General features: G+C 37.7%; 1 protein-coding gene across 1 annotated transcript; it reads right to left on the bottom strand.

Annotated features, from left to right (window-relative positions):
- Positions 1-12,171: 12,171 nt before the first annotated feature.
- LOC148063014 (2-hydroxyacyl-CoA lyase 1-like) lies at positions 12,172-16,700 on the bottom strand. Its single transcript, XM_087812902.1, has 6 exons — positions 16,673-16,700; positions 15,178-15,332; positions 13,994-14,152; positions 13,822-13,929; positions 12,718-12,904; positions 12,172-12,328 (listed from the first exon to the last, which is right to left on the bottom strand). The coding sequence occupies exons 2-6, from the start codon at positions 15,303-15,305 to the stop codon at positions 12,296-12,298; spliced, it is 615 nt and encodes a 204-aa protein (XP_087669028.1). The 5' UTR covers positions 15,306-15,332; positions 16,673-16,700; the 3' UTR covers positions 12,172-12,295.
- Positions 16,701-16,990: the final 290 nt, after the last annotated feature.

The following is a 16,990-nucleotide window of genomic DNA, read 5'->3' as shown; positions in this document are numbered from 1 at the left end:
GATGTTTCTTGAAGGAGTCAGTAGATCATCAAACACAGGTGTTTCTTGAAGGAGTCAGTAGATCATCAAACACAGATGTTTCTTGAAGGAGTCAGTAGATCATCAAACACAGATGTTTCTTGAAGGAGTCAGTAGATCATCAAACACAGATGTTTCATGAAGGAGTCAGTAGATCATCAAACACAGATGTTTCTTGAAGGAGTCAGTTGATCATCAAACACAGATGTTTCTTGAAGGAGTCAGTAGATCATCAAACACAGATGTTTCATGAAGGAGTCAGTAGATCATCAAACACAGATGTTTCTTGAAGGAGTCAGTAGATCATCAAACACAGATGTTTCTTGAAGGAGTCAGTAGATCATCAAACACAGATGTTTCTTGAAGGAGTCAGTAGATCATCAAACACAGATGTTTCTTGAAGGAGTCAGTAGATCATCAAACACAGATGTTTCTTGAAGGAGTCAGTAGATCATCAAACACAGATGTTTCTTGAAGGAGTCAGTAGATCATCAAACACAGATGTTTCATGAAGGAGTCAGTAGATCATCAAACACAGATGTTTCTTGAAGGAGTCAGTTGATCATCAAACACAGATGTTTCTTGAAGGAGTCAGTAGATCATCAAACACAGATGTTTCTTGAAGGAGTCAGTAGATCATCAAACACAGATGTTTCATGAAGGAGTCAGTAGATCATCAAACACAGATGTTTCTTGAAGGAGTCAGTAGATCATCAAACACAGATGTTTCTTGAAGGAGTCAGTAGATCATCAAACACAGATGTTTCTTGAAGGAGTCAGTAGATCATCAAACACAGATGTTTCTTGAAGGAGTCAATAGATCATCAAACACAGATGTTTCTTGAAGGAGTCAGTAGATCATCAAACACAGATGTTTCTTGAAGGAGTCAGTAGATCATCAAACACAGATGTTTCTTGAAGGAGTCAGTAGATCATCAAACACAGATGTTTCTTGAAGGAGTCAGTAGATCATCAAACACAGATGTTTCATGAAGGAGTCAGTAGATCATCAAACACAGATGTTTCTTGAAGGAGTCAGTAGATCATCAAACACAGATGTTTCTTGAAGGAGTCAGTAGATCATCAAACACAGATGTTTCTTAAAGGAGTCAGTAGATCATCAAACACAGATGTTTCTTAAAGGAGTCAGTAGATCATCAAACACAGACGTTTCTTAAAGGAGTCAGTAGATCATCAAACACAGATGTTTCTTGAAGGAGTCAGTAGATCATCAAACACAGATGTTTCTTAAAGGAGTCAGTAGATCATCAAACACAGATGTTTCATGAAGGAGTCAGTAGATCATCAAACACAGATGTTTCTTGAAGGAGTCAGTAGATCATCAAACACAGATGTTTCTTGAAGGAGTCAGTAGATCATCAAACACAGATGTTTCTTGAAGGAGTCAGTAGATCATCAAACACAGATGTTTCTTGAAGGAGTCAGTAGATCATCAAACACAGATGTTTCTTGAAGGAGTCCGTAGATCATCAAACACAGATGTTTCTTGAAGGAGTCAGTAGATCATCAAACACAGGTGTTTCTTGAAGGAGTCAGTAGATCATCAAACACAGATGTTTCTTGAAGGAGTCAGTAGATCATCAAACACAGATGTTTCTTGAAGGAGTCAGTAGATCATCAAACACAGATGTTTCTTGAAGGAGTCAGTAGATCATCAAACACAGATGTTTCATGAAGGAGTCAGTAGATCATCAAACACAGATGTTTCTTGAAGGAGTCAGTAGATCATCAAACACAGGTGTTTCTTGAAGGAGTCAGTAGATCATCAAACACAGATGTTTCTTGAAGGAGTCAGTAGATCATCAAACACAGATGTTTCATGAAGGAGTCAGTAGATCATCAAACACAGATGTTTCATGAAGGAGTCAGTAGATCATCAAACACAGATGTTTCTTGAAGGAGTCAGTAGATCATCAAACACAGGTGTTTCTTGAAGGAGTCAGTAGATCATCAAACACAGATGTTTCTTGAAGGAGTCAGTAGATCATCAAACACAGATGTTTCTTGAAGGAGTCAGTAGATCATCAAACACAGATGTTTCTTGAAGGAGTCAGTAGATCATCAAACACAGATGTTTCATGAAGGAGTCAGTAGATCATCAAACACAGATGTTTCTTGAAGGAGTCAGTAGATCATCAAACACAGATGTTTCTTGAAGGAGTCAGTAGATCATCAAACACAGATGTTTCTTAAAGGAGTCAGTAGATCATCAAACACAGATGTTTCTTAAAGGAGTCAGTAGATCATCAAACACAGACGTTTCTTAAAGGAGTCAGTAGATCATCAAACACAGATGTTTCTTGAAGGAGTCAGTAGATCATCAAACACAGATGTTTCTTAAAGGAGTCAGTAGATCATCAAACACAGATGTTTCATGAAGGAGTCAGTAGATCATCAAACACAGATGTTTCTTGAAGGAGTCAGTAGATCATCAAACACAGATGTTTCTTGAAGGAGTCAGTAGATCATCAAACACAGATGTTTCTTGAAGGAGTCAGTAGATCATCAAACACAGATGTTTCTTGAAGGAGTCAGTAGATCATCAAACACAGATGTTTCTTGAAGGAGTCAGTAGATCATCAAACACAGATGTTTCTTGAAGGAGTCAGTAGATCATCAAACACAGATGTTTCATGAAGGAGTCAGTAGATCATCAAACACAGATGTTTCTTGAAGGAGTCAGTAGATCATCAAACACAGGTGTTTCTTGAAGGAGTCAGTAGATCATCAAACACAGATGTTTCTTGAAGGAGTCAGTAGATCATCAAACACAGATGTTTCATGAAGGAGTCAGTAGATCATCAAACACAGATGTTTCATGAAGGAGTCAGTAGATCATCAAACACAGATGTTTCTTGAAGGAGTCAGTAGATCATCAAACACAGGTGTTTCTTGAAGGAGTCAGTAGATCATCAAACACAGATGTTTCTTGAAGGAGTCAGTAGATCATCAAACACAGATGTTTCATGAAGGAGTCAGTAGATCATCAAACACAGATGTTTCTTGAAGGAGTCAGTTGATCATCAAACACAAATGTTTCTTGAAGGAGTCAGTAGATCATCAAACACAGATGTTTCATGAAGGAGTCAGTTGATCATCAAACACAGATGTTTCTTGAAGGAGTCAGTAGATCATCAAACACAGATGTTTCTTGAAGGAGTCAGTAGATCATCAAACACAGATGTTTCTTGAAGGAGTCAGTAGATCATCAAACACAGATGTTTCTTGAAGGAGTCAGTAGATCATCAAACACAGATGTTTCTTGAAGGAGTCAGTAGATCATCAAACACAGATGTTTCTTGAAGGAGTCAGTAGATCATCAAACACAGATGTTTCATGAAGGAGTCAGTAGATCATCAAACACAGATGTTTCTTGAAGGAGTCAGTTGATCATCAAACACAGATGTTTCTTGAAGGAGTCAGTAGATCATCAAACACAGATGTTTCTTGAAGGAGTCAGTAGATCATCAAACACAGATGTTTCTTGAAGGAGTCAGTAGATCATCAAACACAGATGTTTCTTGAAGGAGTCAGTAGATCATCAAACACAGATGTTTCTTGAAGGAGTCAGTAGATCATCAAACACAGATGTTTCTTAAAGGAGTCAGTAGATCATCAAACACAGATGTTTCTTGAAGGAGTCAGTAGATCATCAAACACAGATGTTTCTTGAAGGAGTCAGTAGATCATCAAACACAGATGTTTCTTGAAGGAGTCAGTAGATCATCAAACACAGATGTTTCTTGAAGGAGTCAGTAGATCATCAAACACAGATGTTTCTTGAAGGAGTCAGTAGATCATCAAACACAGATGTTTCTTGAAGGAGTCAGTAGATCATCAAACACAGATGTTTCTTGAAGGAGTCAGTAGATCATCAAACACTGGTGTTTCTTGAAGGAGTCAGTAGATCATCAAACACAGATGTTTCTTGAAGGAGTCAGTAGATCATCAAACACAGATGTTTCTTGAAGGAGTCAGTAGATCATCAAACACAGATGTTTCTTGAAGGAGTCAGTTGATCATCAAACACAGATGTTTCTTGAAGGAGTCAGTAGATCATCAAACACAGATGTTTCATGAAGGTGTCAGTAGATCATCAAACACAGATGTTTCTTGAAGGAGTCAGTAGATCATCAAACACAGGTGTTTCTTGAAGGAGTCAGTAGATCATCAAACACAGATGTTTCTTGAAGGAGTCAGTAGATCATCAAACACAGATGTTTCATGAAGGAGTCAGTAGATCATCAAACACAGATGTTTCATGAAGGAGTCAGTAGATCATCAAACACAGATGTTTCTTGAAGGAGTCAGTAGATCATCAAACACAGGTGTTTCTTGAAGGAGTCAGTAGATCATCAAACACAGATGTTTCTTGAAGGAGTCAGTAGATCATCAAACACAGATGTTTCATGAAGGAGTCAGTAGATCATCAAACACAGATGTTTCTTGAAGGAGTCAGTTGATCATCAAACACAGATGTTTCTTGAAGGAGTCAGTAGATCATCAAACACAGATGTTTCATGAAGGAGTCAGTAGATCATCAAACACAGATGTTTCTTGAAGGAGTCAGTAGATCATCAAACACAGATGTTTCTTGAAGGAGTCAGTAGATCATCAAACACAGATGTTTCTTGAAGGAGTCAGTAGATCATCAAACACAGATGTTTCTTGAAGGAGTCAGTAGATCATCAAACACAGATGTTTCTTGAAGGAGTCAGTAGATCATCAAACACAGATGTTTCTTGAAGGAGTCAGTAGATCATCAAACACAGATGTTTCTTGAAGGAGTCAGTAGATCATCAAACACAGATGTTTCTTGAAGGAGTCAGTAGATCATCAAACACAGATGTTTCTTGAAGGAGTCAGTAGATCATCAAACACAGATGTTTCTTGAAGGAGTCAGTTGATCATCAAACACAGATGTTTCTTGAAGGAGTCAGTAGATCATCAAACACAGATGTTTCTTGAAGGAGTCAGTAGATCATCAAACACAGATGTTTCTTGAAGGAGTCAGTAGATCATCAAACACAGATGTTTCTTGAAGGAGTCAGTAGATCATCAAACACAGATGTTTCTTGAAGGAGTCAGTAGATCATCAAACACAGATGTTTCTTGAAGGAGTCAGTAGATCATCAAACACAGATGTTTCTTAAAGGAGTCAGTAGATCATCAAACACAGATGTTTCTTGAAGGAGTCAGTAGATCATCAAACACAGATGTTTCTTGAAGGAGTCAGTAGATCATCAAACACAGATGTTTCTTGAAGGAGTCAGTAGATCATCAAACACAGATGTTTCTTGAAGGAGTCAGTAGATCATCAAACACAGATGTTTCTTGAAGGAGTCAGTAGATCATCAAACACAGATGTTTCTTGAAGGAGTCAGTAGATCATCAAACACAGATGTTTCTTGAAGGAGTCAGTAGATCATCAAACACAGATGTTTCTTGAAGGAGTCAGTAGATCATCAAACACAGATGTTTCTTGAAGGAGTCAGTAGATCATCAAACACAGATGTTTCTTGAAGGAGTCAGTAGATCATCAAACACAGATGTTTCTTGAAGGAGTCAGTAGATCATCAAACACAGATGTTTCTTGAAGGAGTCAGTAGATCATCAAACACAGATGTTTCTTGAAGGAGTCAGTAGATCATCAAACACAGATGTTTCATGAAGGAGTCAGTAGATCATCAAACACAGATGTTTCTTGAAGGAGTCAGTAGATCATCAAACACAGATGTTTCTTGAAGGAGTCAGTAGATCATCAAACACAGATGTTTCTTGAAGGAGTCAGTAGATCATCAAACACAGATGTTTCTTGAAGGAGTCAGTAGATCATCAAACACAGATGTTTCTTGAAGGAGTCAGTAGATCATCAAACACAGATGTTTCTTGAAGGAGTCAGTAGATCATCAAACACAGATGTTTCTTGAAGGAGTCAGTAGATCATCAAACACAGATGTTTCTTGAAGGAGTCAGTAGATCATCAAACACAGATGTTTCATGAAGGAGTCAGTAGATCATCAAACACAGATGTTTCTTGAAGGAGTCAGTAGATCATCAAACACAGATGTTTCTTGAAGGAGTCAGTAGATCATCAAACACAGATGTTTCTTGAAGGAGTCAGTAGATCATCAAACACAGATGTTTCATGAAGGAGTCAGTAGATCATCAAACACAGATGTTTCTTGAAGGAGTCAGTAGATCATCAAACACAGGTGTTTCTTGAAGGAGTCAGTAGATCATCAAACACAGATGTTTCTTGAAGGAGTCAGTAGATCATCAAACACAGATGTTTCATGAAGGAGTCAGTAGATCATCAAACACAGATGTTTCATGAAGGAGTCAGTAGATCATCAAACACAGATGTTTCTTGAAGGAGTCAGTAGATCATCAAACACAGATGTTTCTTGAAGGAGTCAGTAGATCATCAAACACAGATGTTTCTTGAAGGAGTCAGTAGATCATCAAACACAGATGTTTCATGAAGGAGTCAGTAGATCATCAAACACAGATGTTTCTTGAAGGAGTCAGTTGATCATCAAACACAGATGTTTCTTGAAGGAGTCAGTAGATCATCAAACACAGATGTTTCATGAAGGAGTCAGTAGATCATCAAACACAGATGTTTCTTGAAGGAGTCAGTAGATCATCAAACACAGATGTTTCTTGAAGGAGTCAGTAGATCATCAAACACAGATGTTTCTTGAAGGAGTCAGTAGATCATCAAACACAGATGTTTCTTGAAGGAGTCAGTAGATCATCAAACACAGATGTTTCTTGAAGGAGTCAGTAGATCATCAAACACAGATGTTTCTTGAAGGAGTCAGTAGATCATCAAACACAGATGTTTCTTGAAGGAGTCAGTAGATCATCAAACACAGATGTTTCTTGAAGGAGTCAGTAGATCATCAAACACAGATGTTTCTTGAAGGAGTCAGTTGATCATCAAACACAGATGTTTCTTGAAGGAGTCAGTAGATCATCAAACACAGATGTTTCTTGAAGGAGTCAGTAGATCATCAAACACAGATGTTTCTTGAAGGAGTCAGTAGATCATCAAACACAGATGTTTCTTGAAGGAGTCAGTAGATCATCAAACACAGATGTTTCTTGAAGGAGTCAGTAGATCATCAAACACAGATGTTTCTTAAAGGAGTCAGTAGATCATCAAACACAGATGTTTCTTGAAGGAGTCAGTAGATCATCAAACACAGATGTTTCATGAAGGAGTCAGTAGATCATCAAACACAGATGTTTCTTGAAGGAGTCAGTAGATCATCAAACACAGATGTTTCTTGAAGGAGTCAGTAGATCATCAAACACAGATGTTTCTTGAAGGAGTCAGTAGATCATCAAACACAGATGTTTCTTGAAGGAGTCAGTAGATCATCAAACACAGATGTTTCTTGAAGGAGTCAGTAGATCATCAAACACAGATGTTTCTTGAAGGAGTCAGTAGATCATCAAACACAGATGTTTCTTGAAGGAGTCAGTAGATCATCAAACACAGATGTTTCTTGAAGGAGTCAGTAGATCATCAAACACAGATGTTTCATGAAGGAGTCAGTAGATCATCAAACACAGATGTTTCTTGAAGGAGTCAGTAGACTCTATCACAGTAAGGTTCCTGTGGTGTTTTTTTTACCGATCTCTAAATCTATCAATTAAATGTAAGGAAAAATACACGCAACTGATAATATTTATATTGTTTAGAGGAAACTTTATTAGTTATTTGATAGTTTGAGACGCAGTTATTGATACAAATAATATAAAATTATTCACTTATAATTAAAAATGTCTATATAAGTTCGACATTACAAAGTATATTTAATAAAGGAAGACAGTCGTCAATATAGATATTATTGATACAACGGTATCTTTTATACAATAAAGTATTGTTATGTTGTATTTTTGCTTGGATAAAAATACACAACTGTCCACTGATCTATGTTGTTTATCTTTAGACTTAGATTGTATCATCTTGTTCTTTCTTTTTATTTCTCTTTGTTCTTGTTCTTATTTTTATTTTTATGAATAATCGTCTTTATTGCTGTGTCTAATTGGAAAAACAATTTCATAGATCAATAAAGTTCTACCTAATCTAACCTTACTTTGTGTCCAAATTGAGACATGTCCGGGTTATTGGAAACTTTTTCAGGCCTTAATTATTCAATAAATTAAGTGTTTTCGTTTATATAATTCGTTAAATTACGGCACGACTATCATTCCATATAAACTTTAAATAGTTTGACTGATTCCTCGTGAGATGTCGCAGTATCAGTGCCAGTGGAATATTGAATGGTTCAATTTATTTTTTTCAAATATTGAAAGGTTGAATTAATTTCAATTATTCAATATCTTTTATATTTTAATTTCAGTTATTCAATATTTATTTTAATTCAAAGCCTTTTAATTTCAATATAAAACAATTCGAAGCCTTTAAATTCATCATAACAGTGACACCAGACAATATGTGACGTAAACTCATCGACTTCATCTCTACACAAAGAAAGAGTCTTTTGTTGGAGGTCAAAGGTTAAACTTTATTGACACTGAAGCGGAAACAAGAGTCACAATGATTACAAACAGTCAAAGAAAGATTCATCCAAACACTCGTGGATCATGTTGACGCCTCAGAGAGTCTCTGGCTGAACATCTGCTGGAGACACTTCCAACATCTCCAACATCTCCACCTCCTCCACAGGTGCTGGCAGCTGCTCTCTACTCCTGCTCCTCTGGACCACAACAACAACAACAACAACAACAACAACAACACACATCATGAAGATCACGACACTGAGCATCACGGACCTCACAAGATGGTGATCAACCTCTGGCTCTCCGAACATTACAAGGGTCTTAGATGTGAACACACAACGTTCGTCTTTCAGAACCACACACCAGAACTCTCCGCTGTGTTCCAGAGAGATGTTAGTGATCTCCAGGCTCGTGTCGGAGAGAGAGATTCTGTCTTCTTGTCCTTGATTTAATACTAGTGATGTTCTTCCTTCAGTTCTGTTTGTCTTCATGAACCAGCGGATCTCATCAGGCTGTTTCCAGTCACATCCTAGAGTCACGTTCTCTCCTCCAGTGAAGAACACCTCAGCAGGCGGGTCAGACTCAGGACACACAAACAGCAAGTACTGTTCAGGATCCTGATCACTGCGATCACAGGTGTATCCACCTGAGTGGTTCAAGGTCAGTGATGGAAACATCAGAGTGTAGTTGTGACTCTTTTCATATTTCATGAATGATCTAATGATCCACACATGTGGTTTGTTTCCACTGATGTCAGAGCAGTTCAGCTCCAGACTCTCTCCCACTGACCTGTGAATGTAATTATGTTGTACAGAAACATCAAACAATTTCAGTCCTTCACAGCTCTGATGGTTCTTCTGCAGACAGTAATAATTAAAGAAAACAGAACTCACACCAAATGTTACCAGAAGAGAAGTTTTGTTCTTCACTTGCTGTAGTTTGTACTTTGAAGATGTTTCATCATCAATTAAAGCTAATTCATAATTTCTTGTTCTGGGGTTATATTGAAATAAAGCCCACTGGACACTCTGGTTTGGTCCCACACCGTCACAGTTCAGCTCCAGTGTCTGTCCAACATAAGGGCTCAAGAACTGATCTCTCATCTTCCGTGTGTCACAAACCAGGAGAGTGGAGTTCTTCTCGTGCGTCACGTTGTTCTGGGTCCAGCACTGTTCTTGGTACTGACCCGAGTCAGAAGCCTTCAGAGGGTCTGTTGTATAAGAAGCTTCTGTCTGCAGACTGAAGTCATGATGTGAAGAGTTCCACAGAAGTTCCTTCTCCTCACCGATCCATCTGGAGATCAAGCAGACGTCGTGAGCTGTTCTGTTCAGGAAGAAGCGATGAGATCTTCCTTCTTCCTTGAGGATCTCAGCGAGGATGTTGTTGGAGAAGAAGGTCACCAGCAGCAGGATCAGTGCAGCCATGTCTGCGTCTGTGAGTGAGAGTCGACACTGCAGCGACTTCATGATGTTAATCTCTTCACCATCAGCAGCTTCTCGCCTATGACAGGTGGAACCAGACGATATCTTCAGGAAGATGCTCTTCGTTCTACTTCCTGTTCGCTTTATCAGATGTGAAGCAACAACGCAAACTGTTAAGAACTCACATGATTGACACTATTTTAATGCAATAAAAACATAATTATTGCTTCATTCAATTTACTTTTTCACTTTAATCAGTTAATTTTCTCAAAACCTGGCAAACATTAACATCACTTTGTCATAGTTTAAAGTCATATAACAGCATAAAAGTCCTATATTTTAACTTCTTTTCAAAATGACAAGTCATTTTCACACAAGATGTGTTTGTTATATAACACAAGATTGATTCATACATGTTCATGAATCTTTAACTTGGCAGATGAACATGGAGGTTTAACAACGACCAGCATCAGAATAAGACACATCTATAAGAATCACGGTTACAAAGAGTAAATCAATGAAAGTGATCAAAAACTGCTCACTTTATCTGAGGAAAGATGTATATTTAGTGTTAAGATCCTCTTGAACAACAGTTGAAGAGAATGATTCCAGTCAACAGTGTGTAAACAACTTGAGGCAACAAAACTATTGGTGTCTGACACTAAAATAAGTTTGTGTTGATAAAGTAAAAAAAGCGACACATTATCTGTGGATCAAAACAAGCAGGAAACAGTCAAATGAACGATAAGATCAAACGCATGAAGAAGTTGATGAAGAGTCACTTGTCTTTGTTGAGCCTCTTTAACTAAAAAATATGATATGATATGATTTACTTATGTGTTTAAATAAGATTGTGTTTCTAACACCAGATTCAAGTACTGGACAATACTACACATATATACTTGTTACTACACTATCACAACACCAGAGTCAAGTACTGGACAATACTACACATATATACTTGTTACTACACTATCACAACACCAGAGTCAAGTACTGGACAATACTACACATATATACTTGTAACTACACTATCACAACACCAGAGTCAAGTACTGGACAATACTACACATATATACTTGTTACTACACTATCACAACACCAGAGCCATGGTTTACTTTCATAGAGTATGAAATCAACGGGAAGAGGTGATGAAACAAAGTGTCTTCAGGTGAAGGATCAGAGTGAAAGATCGTTTCTGTTGAAATCCTTTGACGTCAGAATCTACTGATTGATCGTGAGATGAAGTTTAACAAGTTTAAAGTCCAGACGCTAAAACAAAGTTGATACTTTGTCATGAAAATATAAAAACTGATGCAGCAGTGATGACGTCACCTGATGTTTATGCAAATAAGTAAGTCATTTATATTTATAGAGCGCTTATCCAGCAACTCGGTGCTCATTTGGTTTTGTCTGTTTGTTTTTTATATTGAATTAAAAAGTCTTCGTATTTTTTTTATATTGAATTTAAAAAGCTACGATTTAAAAAATATTGAATAATTGAAATTAATTCATCTTTTTAATATTCTGATAGCATTGGTTTACTACATGTCGCTGTGTCCGTGTTGTTCACCTGAACAAACTATGTTCCATTAACCTTAATAGTCTTTTGCTGACCAATCAGAGATCATGTTGATCACAGGCTTCATTATCTACGCGTCCTCTGATTGGCTGATTAGTGTCAACCTGCCACATTCACGTCGGAAGAGGGAAACTACTTTACGTCATAGTCGATATTAAAACGTTTAACAATATACTATTTTACATTTCAGTGTATAATATGTCCCGAAGAGAAGACAGGATTTACTTTTCCTTGGAGCTGCTTAGTAATAATCCGGTTTAAAGTAGGCCGAAAATATGATGCTAGTTAGCCATGATGCTAACATGTTTATTACCCAGTACCAGCGATGTCAAAGGTCATCTCTGGTGAGTCTTCCTTTATTTTTATTGAATATTAAAGTTATAATGTTAGTGGAAAACTCATGTAGAGACTAAAAGGATCTACTTAGCTTGTTTGGTGCGTCTCCATTTCTACCAAAACAGTCGTAAAAACAACAGGTGTTTTCTAGGCTGATGACGTGAGGTCAAAGGTTAAATACTGACGTGAAGTTTAAATTCTCCATGATGAATCACGAGCTGAAAAGCAGAGAAATGGAAAAAAAATATTCTCCACCACCAGTAAACTTCTTTATTAAACTTCTTTAATTAAAATAATTTCATACAATCATAGAATGAATTACGTGTTAAAAAATGTCTGGAATCGTTGGAATACTTTGGCAGTTTCTTCTGCCGACTCTTCACAAGTTGGACCGGGTCAGCCAGGGGAAGTCCTGGAAGCAAAGCATCAATTTGTTTCAAGACAATCTTTGCGGTTTGATCTTCAGGAAATCTAATTACGATACATAAAAACCCCGTCAGGGAACTCGGGCTCCATGGATACACTCGCCCACGCCAGCTTCATGTTGCGTGGATACATTCAACATAAACACGGAGAGCTTTCTAATTATGGGGCTCTTGAAATAGAAGGGTCAGGCCGGTGCGAGGTGGAGGGATTGCAGAAGCCCCTCTTCTCCTGTGCACCTGAGGATTAGCGTTGAGCAAGGCACGCCAGTCACGCCACTCGTGCCGCGTCCAAACTGAGAGAAGCTGCTGTAGCTCAGAAGCGTCATCAACGCTTACGATGGAAGGGAAGTTTCAAAGCTTTTCTTCGTCCGCTTACCTGCTGCTTCCTGTCGGACGACGGGTTGATGAGCACGTTGAGCAGGCTCGGTCTCGTCCAGTCACTCAGGCTCTGCTCCAGAGCACTACGGAGCTCCTCCACCGTCCTCACCAGGAAGCCTTGACCTCCAAACGCCGTCATGACCTGATCGTAGCGAGCCTCGGGGAGCAGCGTCACGGGCGGCGCCCTGAGAGAAGTTACACTCAGAAGAGAAACATCTTCCTGCCCAGTGCGATAAGACCATTTGATAAATAAAATATACTTTAAATAGTGTTTCAATCTGTAGTTCTATACATGTTTACACTTATTGATTATATATTTATCTTTATTTAATTATAATGGTGTTTATTTTATTCTTTATTTATGTATTTATGTACAATTCTTCTTCTTAAAGAAACAAAAAAGTAATTTTTAAATATTATTGACCCTTTTTTATTTATTGACCTTTTCTCACATGTGAACTATATGTATTTATTATGTAAATGTATTATTCTTTTTTCTGAACCGCTCAATTTACAAGTAAATCTTATCTTAAGTAAGTAAGTAAGTAATTTGAATTTATAACGCTTTTCTAGACCAGGCTCACAAAGCGCTTAAAAAAATCAAAACAATACTCAATAAAATATATACTTTAAAGGTCAAGATAATACTGAGAAAAACACAGGAGTTCCAGAAAAAAACAAGGAAAAGCCTGAACAAATTAACACCAATTTTTCTAGTTTTTCTTAACTAGTGCTGAGTATCCATCAAATACTTTCTATACTGATATCAATACCTTCACTTTGGTACCTGTTTCTGAACGATACTTATGTTGATACCAATTGTAAATTAATCAATTCTAACAAAAATAAAAATATAGTACAAATCTTGAGTTTAAGGTTTCAGGAGAAGTAAACTCTTACAGTTTTCTTACAGATAAAAAAGTGCAAAAGAAAACTTACTAACAAGTTTTAAAAAAATGATCTGATGTTCTCCGTCTTAGTCACGCATTCGTTTTTCTCAAGAAAAATGAGAGACATTATCGAGTTTTGATCAGGCGTGGGTATCGTTTGCACGCATGTTTCAACACTTGGTCTTATCTTAACTGGAGGTCGTGCTACTCACACGGCACACAGATCCCCCATGTCGGCCAGTTCCTTCCAGGTCTCCGGGTCGACGCCGCCGTAGATGCCGTTGTTGTTGACCACGACGGTGACCACGGGTAGATTATACCTGGTAGAGAGACGGCGGTTGACTTTCTGCTCCACATGACGGTTCTTCTTCTGACTCCACCGACCTGCACATGGTTTCCACCTCCATGCCCGAGAAGCCGAAAGCACTGTCTCCTTCCACGCACACCACTCGCCGTCCGCCGCCCTCGCTGCGCTCAACCGCAGCCGCTGCGATGGCGAAGCCGAGTCCGACGCCCATGGTCCCGAAGGTGCCTGCATCCAACCTGTGGAGCAGCGGGGATGACTTAAGGGGTTAATATCGTATGTTAAATGAAGATTTACAAAATAGGATATTTTCATTCTTGGAGAATCAATTTATCCTCATTTTATATGTTTTTCCTTAAAGAAACACATGAAATTAATTTTCTTCTGAAGTTTTTCTCTTATTGAAAGTCTCTACAAGTGTTGACATCCATTAAACTCTGTTTCTTAACTTATCTTAAACACTGACGTCTTCATAGGTCAACACGAACATTAATCTACTACGATTTTAAAACAACCATCTGACTTGAACCATCTTCAAGAAAGAATCTAAGAAAGTATGTGCGTGACATCACAATATGTAACATTTCAAATGTTGAACCTTGTTAAATGTTTTATATATATTTAGACATTTAATTTTAATAATTGAATTGAAACATCTGAATATTTTCAAAATAAATTAAATATTTTTAAACATAGTTTGATATTTTAATTACAATAGTTAATGTTTTTCCTAAATTCATTATTTAATCTAAAGGCTTTCAAATGTAATATAAAACTGTTTGCCATAAGAGTAATAATAATCATTTTTTTTATTGACTTTAACAGGCTGAGAATCCGAAAATATTGAATTTAGAAAATTCTATTTTTTAATTATTGAGTTGAAAATCAAACATCAGTTGTAGAAGAAAAATATTTCCTTCAATAAAAACAAATTCAACTTCATATATATATATATAAATATGATATAATATAAAAAAAAGATTAAATTCAATTAACACTAAGAAATATTCCAATGCTCAAGAAAACAACTTCAAAGTTTTAATATTTGAAAAGTTAACTTCAACCATTCATTATATACTTCCATAAGAATCTCACCTAAATGTTGGTGATGAATTTAGGTTGTAGTTAAGTTTTTCTTCTATGAACCAGTGTAGGTTTTGTGTTCTGTGTGAAATACAGTATATATGCATGTGCTGCCCCCTAGTGGACCTTTGAGCTACAGGTCTTTGAGAAAAAAAGGTAAATGAATTGAGATTCTTCTTGCCGGTGTCGCGGGAAGTAGTTGTTCAACATGGTGCGTCCGATGTCCATGGTGTTGGCTCCTTCGCTGACGATGATGCAGTCGTGCGGCAGCAGCTGAGACATGTGGTGGAACACGGTGTAGTAGTTCATGGGCACAGTGGTCTGCAGGGCCAGAGTCTGTGGAGGGAACTTGTCGACGTCAACATGCGGTGACTCACAATAGAGTTGCACGATATTGGAAATATGTGCGGTATTTGATAATGCTGTCTTTAATTGTGATATGGATATTAATGCGATATATTTTTATTTGAGCTAAAAATGTGGCCACACGCAGGAGTGAGTACAGTAGTGTAGGTCCGGGGGTTGAGAGAAGGAAAAGGATGCGATATTTCCCTTTCGTTTATTTCAACGCTTCAGTGTCGACATGATGGTATAAAAATATCTCTTATAACGCTCAGTCTCGCGGGACTTGCATCGGTTTCCCGCCAAACTGAGCGACATCAGAGAGGAGCCGCCGGCGCGTCGTGATATCACCAAATCAATAATAAACCCTTGTACACGCACACATAACACTTTATAAATGACGCTAACAACTTAGCTCGTTAGCATACGGTGAAGACGGACACATAACACTTTATAAATGACGCTAACAATTTAGCTCGTTAGCATACGGTGAAGACGGACACATAACACTTTATAAATGACGCTAAAAACTTAGCTCGTTAGCATACGGTGAAGACGGACAGATAACACTTTATAAATGACGCTAACAACTTAGCTCGTTAGCATACGGTGAAGACGCACACATAACACTTTATAAATGATGCTAACAACTTAGCTCGTTAGCATACGGTGAAGACGGACACATAACACTTTATAAATGACGCTAACAACTTAGCTCGTTAGCATACGGTGAGGACGGACACATAACACTTTATAAATGACGCTAACAACTTAGCTCGTTAGCATACGGTGAAGACGGACACATAACACTTTAGAAATGACGCTAACAACTTAGCTCGTTAGCATACGGTGAAGACGGACACATAACACTTTATAAATGACGCTAACAACTTAGCTTGTTAGCATACGGTGAAGACGCACACATAACACTTTATAAATGACGTTAACAACTTAGCTCGTTAGCATACGGTGAAGACGGACACATAACACTTTATAAATGACGCTAACAACTTAGCTCGTTAGCATACGGTGAAGACAGACAGGTTTGTTTGGAAGTTCACGATCTTCTAAGAAAACAACTGAGACGAGATGAAAAGTTCTTACGATATGTTGCTTTAACAAAGGAGGTTGTAACGTAAACAACAACGAGACATAGAAGTACAAATTGACAACTTTACAGAACGAGACACTGATTGGTCCAAGTGCGCATTTAAGAAATGATTGATTTATACAATAAAAAATTATAAATGATCACATGCATATCACACGTGCCAGTATCGCGATGCCGATATTATTCCTATATATCGTGCAGCCTTAAAATAAATCCAACCCACTTGAGAGATGTTAGTGTTTGCAGTGATCTTCTCCTTCACAGATGTTTCTTGAAGGAGTCAGTAGATCATCAAACACAGATGTTTCATGAAGGAGTCAGTAGATCATCAAACACAGATGTTTCATGAAGGAGTCAGTAGATCATCAAACACAGATGTTTCTTGAAGGAGTCAGTAGATCATCAAACACAGGTGTTTCTTGAAGGAGTCAGTAGATCATCAAACACAGATGTTTCTTGAAGGAGTCAGTAGATCATCAAACACAGATGTTTCATGAAGGAGTCAGTAGATCATCAAACACAGATGTTTCTTGAAGGAGTC

Source organism: Callionymus lyra, chromosome 17 (assembly GCF_982586985.1).
Source record: "Callionymus lyra chromosome 17, fCalLyr1.hap1.1, whole genome shotgun sequence".
In the NCBI taxonomy this organism is placed as follows: Eukaryota; Metazoa; Chordata; class Actinopteri; order Syngnathiformes; family Callionymidae; genus Callionymus; species Callionymus lyra.
Note: the sequence above shows the minus strand (reverse complement) of the source record. Positions and strands in the feature narration are given on the sequence as shown.